The sequence below is a fragment of the Pinus tabuliformis genome, chromosome 4_1 (assembly GCF_031772625.1).
Source record: "Pinus tabuliformis cultivar Carrire ecotype Pingquan chromosome 4_1, CPIR1, whole genome shotgun sequence".
Classification (NCBI taxonomy): Eukaryota; Viridiplantae; Streptophyta; class Pinopsida; order Pinales; family Pinaceae; genus Pinus; species Pinus tabuliformis.
In genome coordinates this window covers 579,214,834-579,234,759 of record NC_142303.1, presented here as the reverse complement: position 1 = coordinate 579,234,759, position 19,926 = coordinate 579,214,834, and the positions used below count along the sequence as shown (strand labels likewise).

At 34.7% G+C, this 19,926-nt stretch overlaps 2 protein-coding genes across 2 annotated transcripts; both read right to left on the bottom strand.

Moving 5' to 3' along the window:
• Positions 1–1,952: 1,952 nt before the first annotated feature.
• LOC149177255 (heavy metal-associated isoprenylated plant protein 12-like) lies at positions 1,953–2,882 on the bottom strand. The gene is made up of 2 exons (XM_089423360.1): positions 2,585–2,882; positions 1,953–2,498 (listed from the first exon to the last, which is right to left on the bottom strand). Exons 1-2 carry the CDS (start codon positions 2,715–2,717, stop codon positions 2,227–2,229), a joined length of 405 nt encoding a protein of 134 aa, XP_089279486.1. The 5' UTR covers positions 2,718–2,882; the 3' UTR covers positions 1,953–2,226.
• A 6,833-nt stretch (positions 2,883–9,715) lies between these two features.
• On the bottom strand, positions 9,716–17,036 carry LOC149177254 (heavy metal-associated isoprenylated plant protein 12-like). Its single transcript, XM_089423359.1, has 4 exons — positions 16,961–17,036; positions 16,696–16,874; position 15,862; positions 9,716–9,807 (listed from the first exon to the last, which is right to left on the bottom strand). The coding sequence occupies exons 1-4, from the start codon at positions 17,031–17,033 to the stop codon at positions 9,716–9,718; spliced, it is 345 nt and encodes a 114-aa protein (XP_089279485.1). The 5' UTR covers positions 17,034–17,036.
• Between the last annotated feature and the right edge of the window lie 2,890 nt (positions 17,037–19,926).

The window sequence follows — 19,926 nt, the reverse complement described above, 5'->3', positions numbered from 1 at the left end:
GATTTGATAGTATTTAGATCAGATTTGATGGTGATATTGCACACCATTTTTATGCATTATTGTTGAACTTTCAAATCTAGAATGGATGATTTATATAAAAAAAACACTATCTACTCTTTTAAGGAGACCTAATTAATACGTAAATGTTCTCCATTCCATTCCATGAGCGGATTAAATGTGACCTAATTAATACGTAAATGTTCTCCATTTCATTGCATGAGCGGATTAAATGTTCTCCATTCCATTACATGAGTGGATTAAATTAAAACCCAAAAACATCTTTATATCCCCTTTATCCCCTTTATGTGGCCTTCTCCCAATGTAGGAAAAACAAATCATTTGTGCAATTTCAAATTTTTGGAGGTGTTATTCATAAGCTTTTGGAGGTGTTATTTATAAGTTTATAATGTAGAAAGATACAATTAATATGAAAGCAAGTTTTATTACTGATTCTGATTTTTTGAATTTTTATATTTAAAATTAATTTGTAAATAATCTGATCCATTTTTCATAATAGGTTTGTATGCTCTCCGATCGATCAGGTTAGATCCAGCTCCCATCCCACAGTCATAGACTCAGCGATAAGTCATGCTTGCTCCTTCTCTAACCCCGCATTCGGTTGCTAGCCATCTCTATTAAGACGATCGGAAATGCGCAGAAAAACTGGGCCTAATAAAAGAAAGCCATGAAAGTGAATGGAGGAACGAGTCCAAAAGCGCTTTCCACAAACAACTGGCAATCATCGATCAATAGGTAAAGAAGAATCCAAGTTGATTCTGCCCAGCCTTCCATCCTGAACACCGGCCTTATATCCTTTTCAACTTCTGCATCAAAAGCACGAAGACGACGCTACGGCTCTAACGGAACGAGCACCCCTACGCGTTCCTCCTCCTTCCTTCAGGTGTTTCTCCCGTGGGATACAGAGGCTGCACGCACGGCTCCGATGAGAAGTTCTGGGGCTTCGCCTGTAGAAGCACTGTCCGTTGGATTGGGAGAGGGGACGATTGCTATGAAAGAAAGGGGGAGGCGGTGTCTACCGGTCGAAGCTGGAGGGGGCTTACTTACTTGCTTGCTGGCTAGCTGGCCTAGCTGGGTGGGAGTTATTAGCGACTGGTCCATTTTCAAGTGATAGTGATAACCTGGATGGACTTTTGAACGTAACTGATGAATCATTTTCATAATGAGAGGACCGGAGGGACGAAGTCACTCACTATTCCGATGGTGAGGGGCTCGACCATCGCCCCCCCACCCAATAAGTAAATTGAAACTTTAGTTGCTCGACCACCGGGAGAGGACCGGTAGGGGCTTGACCAACGCCCCCCCGCTCGTGGCACTGCACTCCTTGCTTGCAGAGAGATCAGTTTCTCCACCTACCTTCAAATGGCAGGCGCTCACCCCCTTCCCCAAAATAGAGTTGCTCGTCTTAGTTACTTATTTGAGAGGGGCCACCCAATAAGCATCAAGGACCGGCAGGATGCGTAAGCATGCTCGACTGTTAAGGCCGCCATCGCCCTATATTATTTAGGGGTCACTCACTCATTCCGATGCCCACCACCCAATAAGCATCAAGGCACGTTAGTGACTCGACTGATAAGGAGAGGAAAGCACACTCGACTGTCAAGGCCGCCATCGACGGAGTCACTCACTTATTTTTTTAAATCAATTTATAAATAATCCCACTCATAATTTATAAAAAAAATATTTTTCCAAATCGTAAATTTGAACTTCGTGATTCAAATAATTTTATAAGCATTGAATTCAATTGTAGTCCCACCCATGGTTCTTAGAAGGGCTTTTTCGAAATTTTGAGCTTTGTGATTCAAATAATTTTATAAGCATTGAATTCAGTTATATATTAAAAGCACATCTACAATCTCATAACATTCTAAAAAAATAAATTTAAAATTAAAAGGAAGATCGAACGGTAGCTATAAAGAGCCGAGTGTTGGGCCCTTGTCGGCTGTTTATGCCACGCTTCCCTTTAATTAGCCACAGAACATCCTTTGGTGATGTCATCTGCAATAAATATTTGCAGGCCTAGTACAATGTATATTTAATGAAGGTAAGTCATCCCCCATTGTCCCATTATCTCTGAAAGAAACTAGTTCCCAGCTGCTGCAGCATCATAAGCAACTTACATCATCTCCTGAAATTCCCTTAAGACCACCAGTTGTCTCCCCCATGCCCATACTTTCCCCCATAAAGAAGAAATTGGACGAAATAGGTCTAACAGATTGTACAGCCATTGGGATCCTCGCATCTTACGACAGTATATGAAGAGTATCCTTCATAAGGCCCATACCCATATTGGGGATTCACTTCATGATGATACACAACTGTCGGAGTCTCTGCAGCCGCATTCTCTTCCTTGGCAGGACCCACGCTCAGCAACTCTCTAAATCCAAATTTCATCAGTTTCTTTGCCAGAACCATGGGATCTGCTTCTCCGATCACAGTTATCTCCCTCTTTTGCATATCAACCGCAACAGACTCTACGCCTGCAATCAAATATCATATCACTAATCAAAACCCAATTCTCATTGTCACGAGAATTGCAATGGATAAATATTGGATTGATAGTTACCTTCAACAGCTGCAACAGCTCTCATGGCCCTTCTCTTGCTTTTCTCATCTTCGATCGCCACTTTCAGCACCATTTTCTGCAAATATAACACATGCAGGGCCATCATCGTCAATGAATCGTTTCGATAATTCATGATTGCAGAATTTCTAAATTGGTGATTCTGATTCAACAGAGCTAGAGTAGTGACATGCCTTCATTTTTGACAGCCTTCGAAAACTTAGTGATATGTGTAGAAGGAAAGCAAAAATTAATCGAATGGCACTGGGAGCCTTCAGGTTAATGAAAGCTCGAAGGGTCACGAGCTCAGAAGAGTTGGTGTGAATGAAGGAGAGCCCACACATATAAATCGTTGTGCTTTGTGCAGAAGAAGAGTTGCGCCACGCGGGCGGCGGTGCGTTTCAACGCGTCGGAAAGACGCGCAAGTCAATGCGCGGCAGAATCTTTGATGACAGGCAAAAGTAGCTACCATAGGTGGTGGGTTCCACCAGCAGTTGAGCGGGTCTTCTAAAGTCTTCTCAGTCGTAAGTTTATTTTGGACTCTGGCCAATGCTACGAATTTTCTGATTTGCCGGTCTTTTAACAGTTTTGACTGCAAAGTACAGTGGCCTTTCTCTTAGTAATTTCATGATATAATGGTATTTCTCCTTATTACTTTAGTCTAAACAGATTGCTTTTGTTCTCAAAATTATGGAAATTCTAGCAAGATTTTCATAAAATTTGGTAAGGATTTTTGTAAATTCAAATTATAACAATGAAAATTCAAAATTTTGGTTGTCCCAGAGGTTTTTGATGGTGTTGAATCTATTTCCACCATCAAAAACATGATTCAAACACTGTTACTGCAAGTTGAGCGGGTCTTCTAAAGTCTTCTCAGTCGTAAGTTTATTTTGGACTCTTGCCAGTGCTACGAATTTTCTGATTTGCCGGTCTTTTAACAGTTTTGACCGCAAAGTAGGCGGCCTTTCTCTGAGTAATTTCGTGATATAATGGTATTTCTCCTTATTACTTTAGTCTAAACAGATTGCTTTTGTTCTCAAAATTATGGAAATTCTAGCAAGATTTTGATAAAATTTGGTAAGGATTTTTGTAAATTCAAATTATAGCAATGAAAATTCAAGATTTTGGTTGTCCCAGAGGTTTTTGATGGTGTTGAATCTATTTCCACCATCAAAAACATGATTCAAATACTGTTACTGCAAGCTTTTTTGAAATTTTTGCCCGGATTTTGGGGCAATTTCTGCCTAATTCTCCTTCTTCAATCTAATTTATAGATTAAATGACTTTTTTCAGAGTGGTTATTTTCAATCAAAATAGGGTAGAGATTTTTAAATTTTGTGAATGCCTATATGATCTTTATGAATCCATTTACGCATTCAAAAATGTATTTTAAACAACAAAAAATCACAATCTTGCTTGGAATTGTATCACACGATTAAGGTAAAAAAATGATTTCATCTATAAATTAGAACTAGTGCACTAATTTGTAATTGGATAAATCATATCATATTAAATTGTATTTTTTTATAATTAAGTGAATTTTTCGAATAATGATGATGTGTAACACACAGCGAGACATCATGAGTTGTTTTTTTTTACCAAGTTTAATTTTATTTATGTTATTGAACTGTTAAAACTATTGGGTTTAAAATACCCAAAACAAACACTGTTAATTATTATGTAAAAGACTTTGGATCAGATTATTAGAGTCCTGATGCCCAAAGTACCCAGCTGTTCCTTATTGGGAGAAGTGCAACGGCTCAGAGGGGGAACCTGGACGTAATTGCCAGTTCCGAGGCTCGGTGGTAGAGATCTTCCCAATTATTTAACTTATATGTAACGAAATACGGATAAGTAATACTAACATGGTAATCATTATCAGTAGAATAGTTGAATGCTCGTTGTAAATTGAAATGATATAGTAATAGTAAATGCCCTGTTTTCTGTAAGTAGATAGTTTGGAAATGGTTTAATATAGATTATGGTTATTCACTAATTTATGGGTAGAACAGTTAGGCAAGTAGTTGATGCATGCTTTCCCAATAGATACTGATACACCTCTAGAGAACTGTACACTGTCAGTTAACAATCAATGCTTAACTAATAAGCAATATAGCATTATAGACGAATGTTGATTTAATCTGGAAAACACATAGGTATATAAACTGTAAAAATGCCTATCAGTTTTCTGTAGAAATAAATAAATAAATGATACGAAATGTAGGCATATCACACAACAACATCTATGTCTAAATAAATGATACCAAATGTAGGCATATCATACAACAACATATATGTCTAAATATCATATCTTAGTCATACACAGGAATTTCTTTAAAACTGAAGGAAGAAATTAACTCGGCAAACCCTTCCCCATGTTATTAATTACATGATTTCTTTACAGTTTTGCACATACCTAGGGTTTGTAGCCGTGGACGAGTTCGTAAAGAACCCATTCGTAGCCATGTACCCTGGTTTCTTAAAAACTAACCCATGAACTCTAATTTTACTGAACGCAAATATATACATAAACTATTTTAAGCAAGGAGAAAATGAATGTTGTACCCTGGTTTCTTAAAAACTAACCCATGAACTCTAATTTTACTGAACGCAAATATATACATAAAGTATTTTAAGCAAGGAGAAAATGAATGCCGTAACCGATATATCAACTGAGAAAAATCATGCACAACATAAACCCTCAGTAATCAACCAAACCCCAAAGCTCAGCACTAACTGTACAACAACAGGGGTTTACATAAATAAACACCAAAACATTCATTAATAAGTCTGTCATAGTTATATTCCGTCGAATTCAGTCCATTCGAAGAACATTTCACAAAATTACAGTTAAGTTCTATCATAGGCTCGACTCATAATAGCATGGAACTGTATTAATTTTGGGCAGCTCGTTTGAACATAGATAATCCCAAAACTTTCATTATATTGCAAATTATAGTCTAAAACTCATTCTGGTTGAAGTCACAATATCAAACAAATTACAAGCTCTCGACATGGTCCTTCTCAGAGAATATTCTCTGAACCAAGGCACATTAAACGAGTTGCCAACACACCTGGAAGGAGCAAGGAGAAGCGGAGTTCAGCACTAGAATCATCCTCAACAATGCACAAACTGAATGAGGGTTTCGAACCAGACCCTGAGGTAATACCTGCACAACAAATCACCATGAGAAGGGAACCACCTCTGAGATCATTCAACAGCATTCAACCATGAAATGTAAGTAGGTTTACCTGTAGGAGAGCTGGGAAGCCATAGAAGTTGCAACAGAATCTGTATGGAAATAGACCACCTCAGTGAGGGAAGATTTGGAAAAATACTTACAAGAAGATTAATGACATTACTTCAGTGGAACGAAGGTTACCTCGGGACATCAGAGCATTGATCCTTGCTTAAAGACCGCGAAGGACCTGGTCGGGCTCTCCATTGCTACCCAAAATGCCATTAATCCGTTAAACAGTCCCAGAACTATATTAATCCAACCTTAGTGGAAGAAATAAGGCATAACAACATGAAACGAGCAGAATGGGGACGAGGATAGCACCTGGAGTCTTAGAAGCAACCTGGTAGAAGAGTTTCAGAAGTTCACCATGATAGAGTAGAGCGACGAGGTAAAAGCGAACAAAATGAATGACTCCTTCTGCCAAGACAGTCGAATAAACCTTTAGCCAGGCTGGCGCACTCAACACCATTAATCGACGTTGATCGGATGATATACAAGCAGCGAGCCCAACCTCGGGATCCTTCCACAGTAAGTTAAGTAAGGGTATTAACTCCATCACAAGTGGAGAGTACGAGAATGCGTGTTCCAAGCAGGAGGACACCTCAGGGACCTGTAACATTAATGACAGGTAGCTTACCCGAGGACATTGAGGGAGCGCGGGAGCAATACCGGCAGGTATGGGATGAACCATGTAGGCTGCCTTGCAATACCTGCAGCTATGGGATGAACCATGTAGGCTGCCTCTTTTCGACTCCGCAGCTCCAACTCTAACCCTTTAACAAATATTAACCCAATACATTACCATAACAATCATGCGAGTCCAAGGAGGATGGACTAATGGGTAGACAAGGCATTAATATCATAATGTTTAATGCTGGTTAGATTAACGTAGTAATTTTTATATATATATACATAGGTAGGATGTTACATGATGACTTCTTATTTTAATTTTTTTTATAATAATAATAATTATGAAGTATATATATTGTTGTTGAGATTTCCATAGGAGAATTGTGTAATGGATTTTTAATCAATTCAACGTTTTAGATAGTTACTCTATTCATCATAAATGTTGGATGGATTAAAAATCTATTAGAGAATTCTCCTCCTCAAGTCTCTAACAATATGACTAATTGTGAAAATTTAAATCCAAAATATATATTATTGTTCAAATAATTGAAATAAAATAATTAAAATTAATATATATATATATATATATATATATATATATATATATATAATCTAAAATTAAAATATAAAAATTATAAAAACTAAAAATTAAATTATATCCCATAAATTAAAATATAAAAGTTCTAAAATCTCTATTATAAATCTTTTACTCGAAAATAAACAAGTCTATGTGCCTATTCATAACAATATTTAAAAAAAAAACAAACTTACCAGATCAAAAATATAAAAAATAAAATTGGCCAATTAAACAGTATACCGCATAATTCGGACAAAAAGTAGATTATTGGTTGAAAATGTTAGAAAAAAATTTGGCCAATTGAACATGGTAGCGAATTATTCGGACAAAATATTTTGAGAAGGGTCATCGGACATCCCAGTTCCACGTAAAAGGTGAATGATAGTGAAGTCAAAAAGCTTGCCAACAATAGTTGCGAACTGCGGTATATGAATACACAGGCTAACGGAATCTTTCGGTAAGATATAATATGGCTTTTTAAAGGCAGTATCATGATATTCGCTGTCAAATAAATAAGGATCTCCTGAGTCTTATATTAAATTGATTAATATTCAGTAATTAGCGACTTTAAATCAATATTAATATTTTAATAAAAAATAAATAATGAATTTTGATTACTTACTGCGAAAACTTCTGGAAACACCCATATCTAAACACATGGTTTACAAATCCAATCCAGTTGCATAATTTTACATCACCGTTATAGATTATATATATGGATGACTTACATCATATCTTTTTGTAATATTTTTAATTATAAATTATTTATAAATAAATTATATTTTTTATTATTATTAATATTAAATAAAATTAATATTTAATAGTTTTTTGTTATTGAGAAATTTTAATAGCATTTTTATTATGTTTATATTTTCTGGAAAAGTCACATAGAGAACAAAGAGTCAACATGTTTCGAATCTAGATTTAGGTTCATCATTAAGATGCAACGGTAAATTCCAACAGTTAAATATTTCTTTTTATTCTATTTTTATTTTTATGAAGGACCAAAATAAAATTAGTTGATTTTGAATTTTAATTTAATTATATATATATATATATATATATATATATATAAATAATTTGAATTTGAATATGAATTTTTTAAGTTTCTAATATTTTTTTATTAATAAATTTTTATTTTATAATTTATTTATTATCTTTTTAGGATTAAAATATATATATATATATATATATATATATATATATGAGTTTGAAATTTTTATTTTCTTAAATTTATTTATTATGTTTTTAGGACATATATAAAAAATATAAAAAAAAAAACTTGAAGGAAACTAATGAGGGAAAGAACAAAGAGAAGGGATCCATGCATTATTTAACTTCCATCCATCATCTCTATTAAGAGTTTTATTCCTCTTTTCAATTTCAATAGCTTCTCTTAATCTTCAGTGATGGAATTGATCAACCCTTGTGAGGACCTTAGAATCCTCTAAGCAAATATGGTGTTTTGTTAATTCAGCATGTTTGGCTAGAGCAGAGAAGTGTCCACTCCCTCCTACACTGCCTAAGGCCAGTTGCCTGGAGCATCCTTTGTGAAATGGAATGTCCAATCTCACCAATGTAGAGGGTTTCCTGCTCCTGAATCCTTTGTGAAATGGAATGTCCAATCTCACTAATGTAGAGGGTTCCACAAGAACACAAAATTAAATAAACACCTTTCATAATAATATTTTATAATTTTTAAAGTATTATCATTAAGGAATTTTAATGTTTTATCGAATATAATTTGTTTTGAAGTAATGTTTCTTTAAGATAGAAAAAATCATATATATGTTAATAATTTATAGAATCTATTTCTAGGCCTTTGTCGGCTATTTATCCCACGCTTCCCTTCAATTAGCCACTGAACATCTTCGGTGATGTCATCTGCTGCAAACGTAGTACGTACATCTGTATATTTAATGAAGGTAAGCAATTTCGAAAAAAAAATTGGAGGCAGTTACTCATAAGCTCAGCCCTTAGTGTAAAAGGATACGATCAGTATGAAATAAGTCTTATTATTAATTTTGAAATAAATCTTATTATTAATTTTGATTTTTAGAATTTTAATATTTGAAATCAATTTGTAAATAGTCTCACACTTCAGTAATAAAAAGATTTGTAAGTAATAAAAAAGATTTTTCGAAATAGTAAATTTTAGTTTTGTGATTCAAATAATTTTATAAGCATTAAATTCAGTGGTAGTCCCACAATGGTTCATAGAAGGGATTTTTCGAAATAGTAAGTTTGAGCTTTGTGATTCAAATAATTTTATAAGTCTTGGATTCAGTTAAATATTAAAAGCACATCTACAATCTCATAAAAATTGTAAATTATAAAATTAAAATTAAAAAGAAGATCCAAGGGTAGCTATAAACAGCCCAGTGGTTCACACGAGAATCTATTTCTAGGCCTTTGTCGGCTGTTTATCCCACGCTTCCTTCAATTAGCCACTGAACATCCTTTGGTGATGTCATCTGCAATAAATAGTTGCAGGCGTAGTACATATGTATATTTAATGAAGGTAAGTCAATCCCCATTGTCCCATTATCTCTGAATGTAACTAGTTCCCAGCTGCTGTAGCAACGCAAGCAGCTTACATTGTCTCTTGAAATTCCCTCGAGACCACCAGTTGTCTCCCCCATGCTCATACTTTCCCCCATAAAGAAGAAATAGTACGAGATAGGTCTAACAGATTGTGCAACCATTGGGATCCTCACCTCTCATGACAGTATATGATGAGTATCCTTCATAAGGCCCGTACCCATAATGGGGATTCACTATAAGCATAATAACGATTCTCTAATGCGGAATAAACACTTAAAAAGAATCAAAAATTGTAATGCCCAATAAATCATACCTCCGGCCATTGATGTTTGTTCTCAATCTCTCACTGTTTCTCCCTTCCGTTTTGGCACTGGGTACACCTTCAACCTTTGTTCATTAAAGCCTTAGATCTGCTTCTCGACTCTAAAGTTCTCTGTCTCAGTTACTAATAAATGATTGAAACCAGTACGCGTGCGCCTCAAGCCTCGATCACAACCTCATCTCGCTTATAATTATTTGATGGCATCCAAATTAAATTTACCGCTTAATACTCAAGCATAACGCGTAACTTGTTACAAGCCTCAACTTTAAGAAATAGAAGGAGTGCTCCAAAAATCACACCACAACAGAAAAGAGAATAGAGAGACAAGAACGTAGTGCGAGAAGGAGGTTAATGATAATAATGATGTGAACAGTATTTTACTGCCTTCACAATTACAAAATTCACCCAAAAAATCTCATCCGTGTGGCACTTCCAAGCTCTACTCACTCTAACTTGATGGTGTAAGGCTAAAGGGGATTGAGTTAGTGAGCTTGGGGACCAAACATAAGTATTTATAGCCAAGCTTCCATCAAGCTTCTCTTGGCTATGTGTCAAGATTTCCACAGATCATGGTAGAGAACTGCAGAGGGAGTAATGGACCACTCTAGGAGCTCCCAACAGGAAATTAATTTAACTACAATTGGTTTCCGTAATTTAAGGAAATAACTGCAGTTGGTTTCCTGAACTTAAGGGAACGGTGGCAGACTGTTGCCCGTAATAAATCAGCGGCCGTTATGGGAGCCGTAAAGGGAGCTTAACATTCTCCCACTTGGTCCATACTTCCAATCTTAATGTCTCATCTTAAAACCCATTGATAATCTGTATTAAGTAATAGATACATGAATCATGGCGATAAGTCCTCTAATGATGAGTATTATCTTCCATGTATTACTATGTATTTATTTCTATTAAAATTTATGTGGCAAAAATTTCTTAATGAATAAACCCTATGTTTATTCTTGGTCCTACATAGATGAATTCTCTCAAATCAAATTAAGGTGCACATAAATATGAGGAAAACATCACAATAATTAAGAATTTCATTAAAATAACATTGTCCATACAATGAGAAACTACATAATGGAACCAAGTCCCATATTCATTACATGATCCTTGAATTTAAACGGTGGCATGCCCTTAGTCAAAGGATCAGCGATCATCAACTCAGTGCTAACGTGCTCAATGACCACTTTCTTTTCTTTAACACGTTCCCTTATAGCTAAATACTTAATGTCGATGTGTTTATTTTGACTCCCACTTTTGTTGTTTTTAGCCATAAAAATAGCAGCTGAATTGTCGTAATACATTCTCAATGGCTTAGAGATAGAATCCATAATGCTAAGCCCAGAAATGAAACTCTTAAGCCATACACCATGTAAAGTAGCCTCAAAACAGGAGACGAACTCGGCTTCCATAGTGGAAGTGGAAATCAAGGTCTGCTTGGCACTCCTCCATGATACAACTCCACCGGCCATCATAAAAATGTATCCCGATGTTGATTTGCGTGAATCAACACATCCAGAAAAGTCAGAATCTAAGTAGCCAATTACTTCCAAATTGTCCGTCCATCTATACATAAGCATGTAGTTTTTGGTTCCTTGAAGGTACCTCATTACTTTCTTTGCAGCTCTCCAGTGGTCTATACCTGGATCACTCTAATATCATCCCAACATTCCCACAACAAATGCAATGTCAAGGCTTGTGCAGACCTGAGCATACATTAGGCTTCCAACAACAGAAGCATATGGAATGTTCTTCATTTGTTCCCTTTCAAAGTCGTTCTTCGGGCATTGGTTCAAATTGAACCTATCAACCTTCACAATGGGAGCTACACTTGGTGAACAATCCTTCATTCGAAATCTCTCTAAAATTTTATTAATATAGGTTTCCTGAGACAGACCCAAGATGCCTCGAAATCTGTCTCTATGGATCTTAATGCCAATGACATAAGATGCCTCACCCATATCCTTCATATTGAAATTTTTAGAGAGGAATTGTTTCACCTCATGTAGCAAACCCTTATCATTGGTTGCTAGCAAAATGTCATCCACATATAAAACAAGAAAACAGATTTTACTCCCACTGACTTTCAGGTATATACATTGATCCATAATGTTTTCTACAAAACCGAAAGAAGAAATTACATTATGGAATTTCAAATACCATTGGCGGGATGCTTGTTTTAATCTGTATAAGGATTTCTTGAGCTTGCAAACCAATTGCTCACCATCACTAGAGGGGAATCCTTCAGGCTATTTCATGTAAACCTCCTCCTCTAGATCTCCATTGAGAAATGTCGTTTTCACATCCATTTGTTGCAACTCCAAGTCAAAATGGGCTACTAATGCCACAATAACATGCAAGGAATCTTTCTTAGATACAAGAGAAAAAGTCTCTGTGTAGTCAATTCCTTCTTTCTGAGTGAATCCCTTAGCAACAAGTCTTGCCTTGTATCTCTCAATGTTGCCCAATGAGTCTTTCTTTGTCTTAAAGACCCATTTACATCCAATGGCTTTTGCACCATTAGGCAACTCAACAAGATCCCAGAATTCATTACTCTTTATAGAATTCATCTCTTCCTTCATGGCATCATACCATAATTCTGATTCTTTGCAACTCATGGCTTGTGAAAATGACTCGAGATCATTTTCGGCTCCAATGTTGTAGTCAGATTCTTGCAGATACACAACATAATCATCAGGAATTGTTGATTTCTTTTGTCTAATAGATCTTCTTAATGTTGTACCATCATCTTCCTGAGAAGTATGTGGTTCAACTCGTTGTTCAAAGGTTCTTGGCAACTCTTGAACTACCTGATCTATTGGAATGTCGTCAGCAGCTTGTGGAACTTCAACAATTGGTTGTTCAACACCAGTTTGTACTTGAGGGGTGCTGTGAACAATAACCAATCTATCACTTGAGGTGGAAGGTTGAGATTCTGAATGATCCTTCTCAGAAACTATGTTCCTGGTTTGATTGCTCCCACTGATCAAGTCATTTTCAAGAAACTTTGCATTTCTTGATTCCACAATCCTAGTGCTGTGAGATGGACAATAAAATCTGTAACCTTTAGACCTTTCAACATATCCAATGAAATACCCACTAATGGTCCTTGGGTCCAGCTTCTTCTCTTGTGGATTATATATTCTCACTTCAAATGGGCATCCCCAAACGCGCATATGTCGCAAACTCGGTTTCCAACCTTTCCATAATTCAAATGGTGTTTTAGGAATAGCCTTGGTTGGAACCCTGTTTAATATATACACTGTCGTCTTAAGTGCTTCAGTCCACAAGGATTTAGGAAGATTGGAGCTGCTAAGCATACTCTGCACCATGTCCAATAATGTTCGGTTTCTTCTTTCTGCTACACCATTTTGGTCGGGTGAACCAGGCATGGTGTATTGGGCAACAATCCCATGCTCTTGAAGAAATTTTGCAAATGGCCCAGGTGCTTGTCCATCTTCTGTGTATCTACCATAATATTCTCCACCTCTATCTGATCTCACGATCTTAATTTTCTTGCCGCATTGTTTCTCTACTTCAGCCTTAAAGATCTTAAAGGCATCTAATGCTTCATTCTTTTTATGAAGCATGTAGAGATACATATATCGTGAGTAATCATCTATAAAAGAGATGAAGTATCTCTGACCATGTGAGTCCATGTCTGGACTACATATATCAGTATGTATGATCTCTAATATGTCCGAACTCCTATTGGCACCTTTCTTTGACTTGTTGGTCTGCTTTCCCTTTATGCAGTCCACACAAGTCTCAAAATCAGTAAAATCTAGAGTATTAAGTACCCCTTCATTTACCAATCTTTTAATTCTTTCTATGGAGATATGACCTAATCTCCGGTGCCATAATTTAGAGGAATCCTCATTAATAACACATCTTTTAGTGCCAGTGTGAACATGCATTGAATCATAAGTGACATTGTTTTGTAAATTAATGCAGTAAAGACCATTAGAAAAAATACCATTCCCAACACAATCAGATTTATAAAATAAACTGAAGGATGTTTCTGAAAAGTTAAAGGAATATCCAAAAGGTACAATCCTTGAAACTGAAATCAAGTTTCTAGAAAAACTTGGAACATAAAAGGTATTTTCTAATTCTAAAAAAATGCCACTACTTAAAGTTAAATAGCATGTTCCTATAGCTTCCGCATGCGAGCCCATCTTGTTTCCTGATAAGATGCTTTGCTCACTTCCCACTGGCTTCCTTAGGTTTTGCAAACCCTGCAAGGAATTCGAAATGTGAATTGTAGATTCAAAATCAATCCACCAGGTGTTAATATTGACATTAACCATATTAGATTTATAACAAACAAACGAGATTGGATTACCTTTGTCCGCGAGCCATTTCTGAAATTTGGCACATTCCTTCTTCATGTGTCCCTTCTTTTTACAGAAGAAAGACTTGGAATCCTTCTTGATATTAGCTTAGGGAGGTACTTTACCTTTCCCTTTCCGATTGGCTTGAGATTTTCCCTTTCCTCGCGTTACCAACATTGCACTTTCTCCCAGTTCCATCACTAGTCTCCCTTCCTCTTGAACACACATGGTCATGAGTTCATTAATTGACCATTTAAGTATGAGATTTTGAAGGGTTCATATTGGTGCGGAAGGGTGTTCAGAATGTAGTGCACCAGGAAGGACTCCGATATTTCAACCTCGAGTTTCTTCAATTGAGCCACAATGTCCCTCATTTGCATGATGTGCTTATGCACACCTTTCACACTGGTGAGCCTTAGGGATGAAAACTTCATGATTAGGTGCTTGCTAGTGCCTTGTCTGAAGTGACGAATTGATCATCAGTGGCTTTCAGCAAGTCTCAGACCTTTTCATGCTGATCAACGAAACCACGAATACCAGCTGAAATTTTAGGCTTAATGAACATCATGCTTAGGCGATTATATCGTTCCCATCGTTCATAAAGCATGATGTCCGCTGCAATGCTGGTATTAGTGAGTGTAGTGGTCCATCTTTCCTAATAGCATAGTCTATGTCCATCCACCCCAATTGAAGGAGAACTTTCTCCTTCTAGACCTTATAGTTATCTCCCTTAAGTTCAGGGATATCACAACGAATTTCAGAGAAATTTGCAGGTTGCACAACTGCATAAAATTAAAGATCACATGCTTATGTTAAAATTGAGGTCTAAAAATAAAATTTCATGCTTTACTAATGTAAATCGTGCTTAAAATTGAATCTAATGACATAGAAATTGTCTGTGGACTAAATTTTCAATTCAAGCAGATTCAATTATTTTTTATGATAGAATTTATCAAATTATTCACTTAATTCATAATTCTAAAGGGTATATTATGATTATAATTTGATATAAATTCTATCTTAGATTTGAACTTTAAGATAAAACTATTAATTCATAATTCTTGTGGGAAAAAATTTATTATATCTAGTATAATTAATTACAATTAATGTCTAAATATTCTTTATGTGATCCTAATCAATCTTAATATATAATATTATCTAATTAGAGATTCTGTGGCTATTATCTAATCAATTAAAAATTATATGGATCACTAAGACATTATTTCTTTTATGCATAAAAATTAACTTGATATGAGAATAATTATAAATTGCATAAATAAAACTATAATATTCATGCATAACATTCAACGATGGGTCTCGTATACTCATCCAAATTAGCATGTTTTAATTAGAGCAGAAATAATCAATTCATGCAAATTAAATATGAGCATAATTAATAAATTTTGCACAACAATTATCCAAATTGCATATAATTAAACTAAATAAATATTATAAGCATAAAAATTGAGCAAAAATTAGACATATTTCCAAATAAATGCCTTAATTCAAAAAATTCTCAAATATGACATTTAGCCAAACAGAGCATGTCTATAAACACCAAGGCAGAGATAAAAATGGCTCTGATACCAAATGTAAGCATAATAACGATTCTATAATGCGGAATAAACACTTAAAAAGAATCGAAAACTTTAATGCCCAATAAATCATACCTTTGGCCATTGATGCTTGCTCTCAATCTGTCACTGTTTCTCCCTCCCATTTTGGCACTGCGTATACCTTCAACCTTTGCTCATTAAAGCCTTAGATCTGCTTCTCGGCTCTAAAGTTCTTTGTCTCAGTTACTAACAAATGATCGAAACCAGTACGCGCACGCCTCAAGCCTTGATCACAACCTCATCTCATTTATAATTATGTGATGGCATCCAAATTAAATTTACCGCTTAATACTCAAGCACAACGCGTAAATTGTTACAAGCCTCAACTTTAAGAAATAGAAGGGGCTTCGGAAATAGAAGGAGTGCTCCAAAAATCACACCACAACAAAAAAGAGAATAGAGAGACAAGAACACAGTGCGAGAAGGGGGTTAATGAGAATAATGATGTGAACAATATTTTACTACCTTCACAATTACAAAATTCACCCAAAAACTCTCATCCATGTGGCACTTCCAAGCTCTACTCACTCTAACTTGATGGTGTACAACTGAAGGGGATTGAGTTAGTGAGCTTGGGGACCAAACATAAGTATTTATAGCCAAGCTTCCATTAAGCTTCTATTGGCTATGTGTCAAGTGTTCCACAGATCATGGTAGAGAACTGCAAAGGGAGTAATGGACCACTCCAGGAGCTCCCAACAGGAAATTAAGTTAACTACAGTTGGTTTCCATAATTTAAGGAAATAATTGCAGTTGGTTTTCTGAACTTAAGGGAACGGTGGCAGACTGTTGCCCGTAATAAATCGGCGGCCGTTATGGGAGCCATAAAGGGAGCTTAACATTCACTTCATGATGATACACAACTGTCGGAGTCTCTGCAGCCGCCTTCTCTTCTTTGGCAGGACCCACGCTCAACAGCTCTCTGAATCCGAGCTTCATCAGTTTCTTTGCCAGAACCACAGGATTTGCTTCTCCGATCACAATTATCTCCCTCTTCTGCATATCAATTGCAACAGACTCTACGCCTGCAATCAAATATCATATCACTAATCAAAACCCAATTCTCATTGTAACGAGAATTGCAATGGATAAATATTGGATTGATAGTTGCCTTCAACAGCTGCAACAGCTCTCATGGCCCTTCTCTTGCTTTTCTCATCTTCGATCGCCACTTTCAACACCATTTTCTGCAAATATAACACATGCAGGGCCATCATCATCACTCGTTTCGATAATTCATGATTGTAGAATTTCTAAATCGATGATTCTGATTCAACAGAGTTAGAGTAGTGACATGCCTTCATTTTTGACAGCCTTCGAAAACTGTCAGTGATATGTGCAAAAGGCAAGCAGAAATTAATCGAATGGCACTGGGAGCCTTCAGGTTAATGAAAGCTAGAAGAGTCACAAGCTCAGAGGAGTTGGTGTGAATGAAGGAGAACCTACACATATAAATCATTGTGCTTTGTGCAGAAGGAGAGCTATCCTACATGGCGACGGCACGTTTCAACGTGTCGGAAAGACGCCCAAGTCAGTGCATGGCAAAATCTTTGGCGACAGGGAAAAGTAGCTGCCATAGGTGGTGGGTTCCACCAGCAGTTGAGCGGGTCTTCTAAAGGTTCTGGAGTTGTCTACCGAGGCCAAGGAATTGCCCAAACCGCCAAAATTGACTGGAACCCAGGCAAAAAATTTCAAAAAATCTTGTAGAGGCAGTGTTTGAATCGTATTTTTGATGGTGGAAATGGATTCAGCACCATAAAAAATGTCCAAGACACCTAAAATTTTGAAGTTTAACAATTATAACTTGGATTTACAAAAATCCTTGCCTGATTTTCTCTAAATATGACCGGAATTTCCATAACTTTCCGGGCAATTCCTCCGGCTAGTTAGACTACGTCCTTCTAAAGTCTTCTTAGTGTTTGTAAGTTTATTTTGGACTCCCGCCAGTGCTACGAATTTTCTGATTTGCCGGTCTTTTAACAGTTTTAACGGCAAAGTACATCGGCCTTTCCCTAAGTAATTTCGTCATATAATGGTAGGGCTCCTTATTTTCTTATAGTCTAAACAGATTTTTTAGCGAGATTTTGATAAAATCTAGTAAAGAATTTTGTAAATCCAAGTGATGTCAAACTTCAAGATTTTGGTTGCTTGAGGTGTTTTTGATAGTGCTGAATCTATTTCTACCATGAAAAAAACATGATTCAAACAATACTGCAAGACTTTTTGAAATTTTTTTGCTCAAATTCCGGCCGGGAAATTTCTCCGCGTAAGTTTCCTTCTTCAATCTAATTTATAAATTAAATGACGTTTTTCAGAGTAGTTATTTTCAATCAAAATAGGGTAGAGATTTTTAAATTTTTTGAATGCTTATATGGTCTTTATGAATCCATTTATGCATTCAAAAATGTATTTTAAACAACAAAAAATCACAATCTTGCTTGGGATTATATCGTAGGATTAAGGTGAAAAAACTATTTCATTTATAAATTAGAACTAGTGCACTAATTTGTAAGCAGACAAATCATATCATATTAAATTATATTTTTTATAATTAAGTGAATTTTTCGAATAATGATGATGAATTATTTTTATTTATTTTATAATAATAATAATTATGAAGTATAGATATTGTTGTTAGAGATTTCGGAAGGAAAACTATGTAATAGATTTTTAGTCAGTCCAACATTTTAGATAGTTATTCCATTCATCATAAATGTTAGATGAATTAAAAATCCCCTACACACTCCTTTTTCTCAAATCTCAAACAATATGACTAATTGTAGAAATAATCCAAAACATATATTATTATTAAAATAATTAAAATAAAATAATATATATATATATATATATATATATATATATATATATATATATATATATATATATAATTTAGTTTATTAATATATTTTCTAAAATTTAAATATAAAAATTATAAAAACCAAAAATGAATCTATATCCCATAAATTAAAATATAAAAGTTCTAAAAACTCTATTATAAAGTTTTACTCGAAAATAAACAAGTCTATCCGCCTATTCATAACAATATTTCAAAAACATAAACTTACCAGTTGAAAAATATTAAAAATAAAATTGGCCAATTAAACACTGTACTGCATGATTCGGACAAAAAGGAGAAAATATGTTGAAAAATATAAAAAATAAAATGGGCCAATTAAATATGGTACCGAATTATTCGGACAAAAAAGAGAAAATATGTCGAAAACTATAAAAAATAAAATTGGTCAATTAAACGTTATACCGAATAATTCGGACTAAAAGGACAAAATATTTTGAGAAGCGTCATTGGAGATCCCAGTTCCACGTAGAAGGTGAATGTTAGTAAAGTATCATAATATTCGGAGGCTAACGGAATCTTTCGGTAAGATATAATATGGCTTTTTAAAGGCAGTATCATAATATTCGTTGTCAAATAATAATCCCCTGAGTATTACATTAAATTGATTAATATTTAGTAATTAGTGATTTTAAACCAATATTAATATTTTAATAAAAAATAAATAATGAATTTTGATTACTACTGCGAAAACTTCTGGAAACACACATATCTAAACACAAGGTTTACCAATCCAATCCATTTGCATAATTTTACATCACCATTATATTATATTTTTTTTCGGAGCCACCATTATATTTTATATATATATATATATATATATGACTTCATAATTTTTGTAATATTTATTTATTTCATCCGATTAATAAATAATATATATAATATTAAATTATTGTTTAAATAATATATATAATATTAAATTATTGTTTAATTCATTCATTTATGTCATAAAATTTCAATTCATTATAAAATAATAACATGATACCATATCATTAAGGTAAAAATTATAATTTCTAAAATATCATAAAATAATTAAAATTATATATATCTATAACAATTAGAAAAATAAATATATTTAAAAAAATATAAAATTATTAAAACCCTATAATAATATTAATTACTTTACTGCAATATGCATATTAATACCTTTGTTATAAAACACATATAAGTAAAATATGATAAACAAGAAGTTCACAAGTTATAAGAATGTCATAGCATCTAAT

What these genes read in the sequence shown, in the direction of transcription:
- LOC149177255 (XM_089423360.1), bottom strand. Translation starts at nt 2,717, where the DNA reads ATGAATTATCGAAACGATTCATTGACGATGATGGCCCTGCATGTGTTA. An exon ending in AGCTGTTGCAGCTGTTGAAG is followed by an intron (nt 2,499 to 2,584) that starts GTAACTATCAAT and finishes ATTTGATTGCAG; the next exon opens with GCGTAGAGTCTGTTGCGGTT.
- LOC149177254 (XM_089423359.1), bottom strand. Translation starts at nt 17,033, where the DNA reads ATGGTGTTGAAAGTGGCGATCGAAGATGAGAAAAGCAAGAGAAGGGCC. An exon ending in AGCTGTTGCAGCTGTTGAAG is followed by an intron (nt 16,875 to 16,960) that starts GCAACTATCAAT and finishes ATTTGATTGCAG; the next exon opens with GCGTAGAGTCTGTTGCAATT.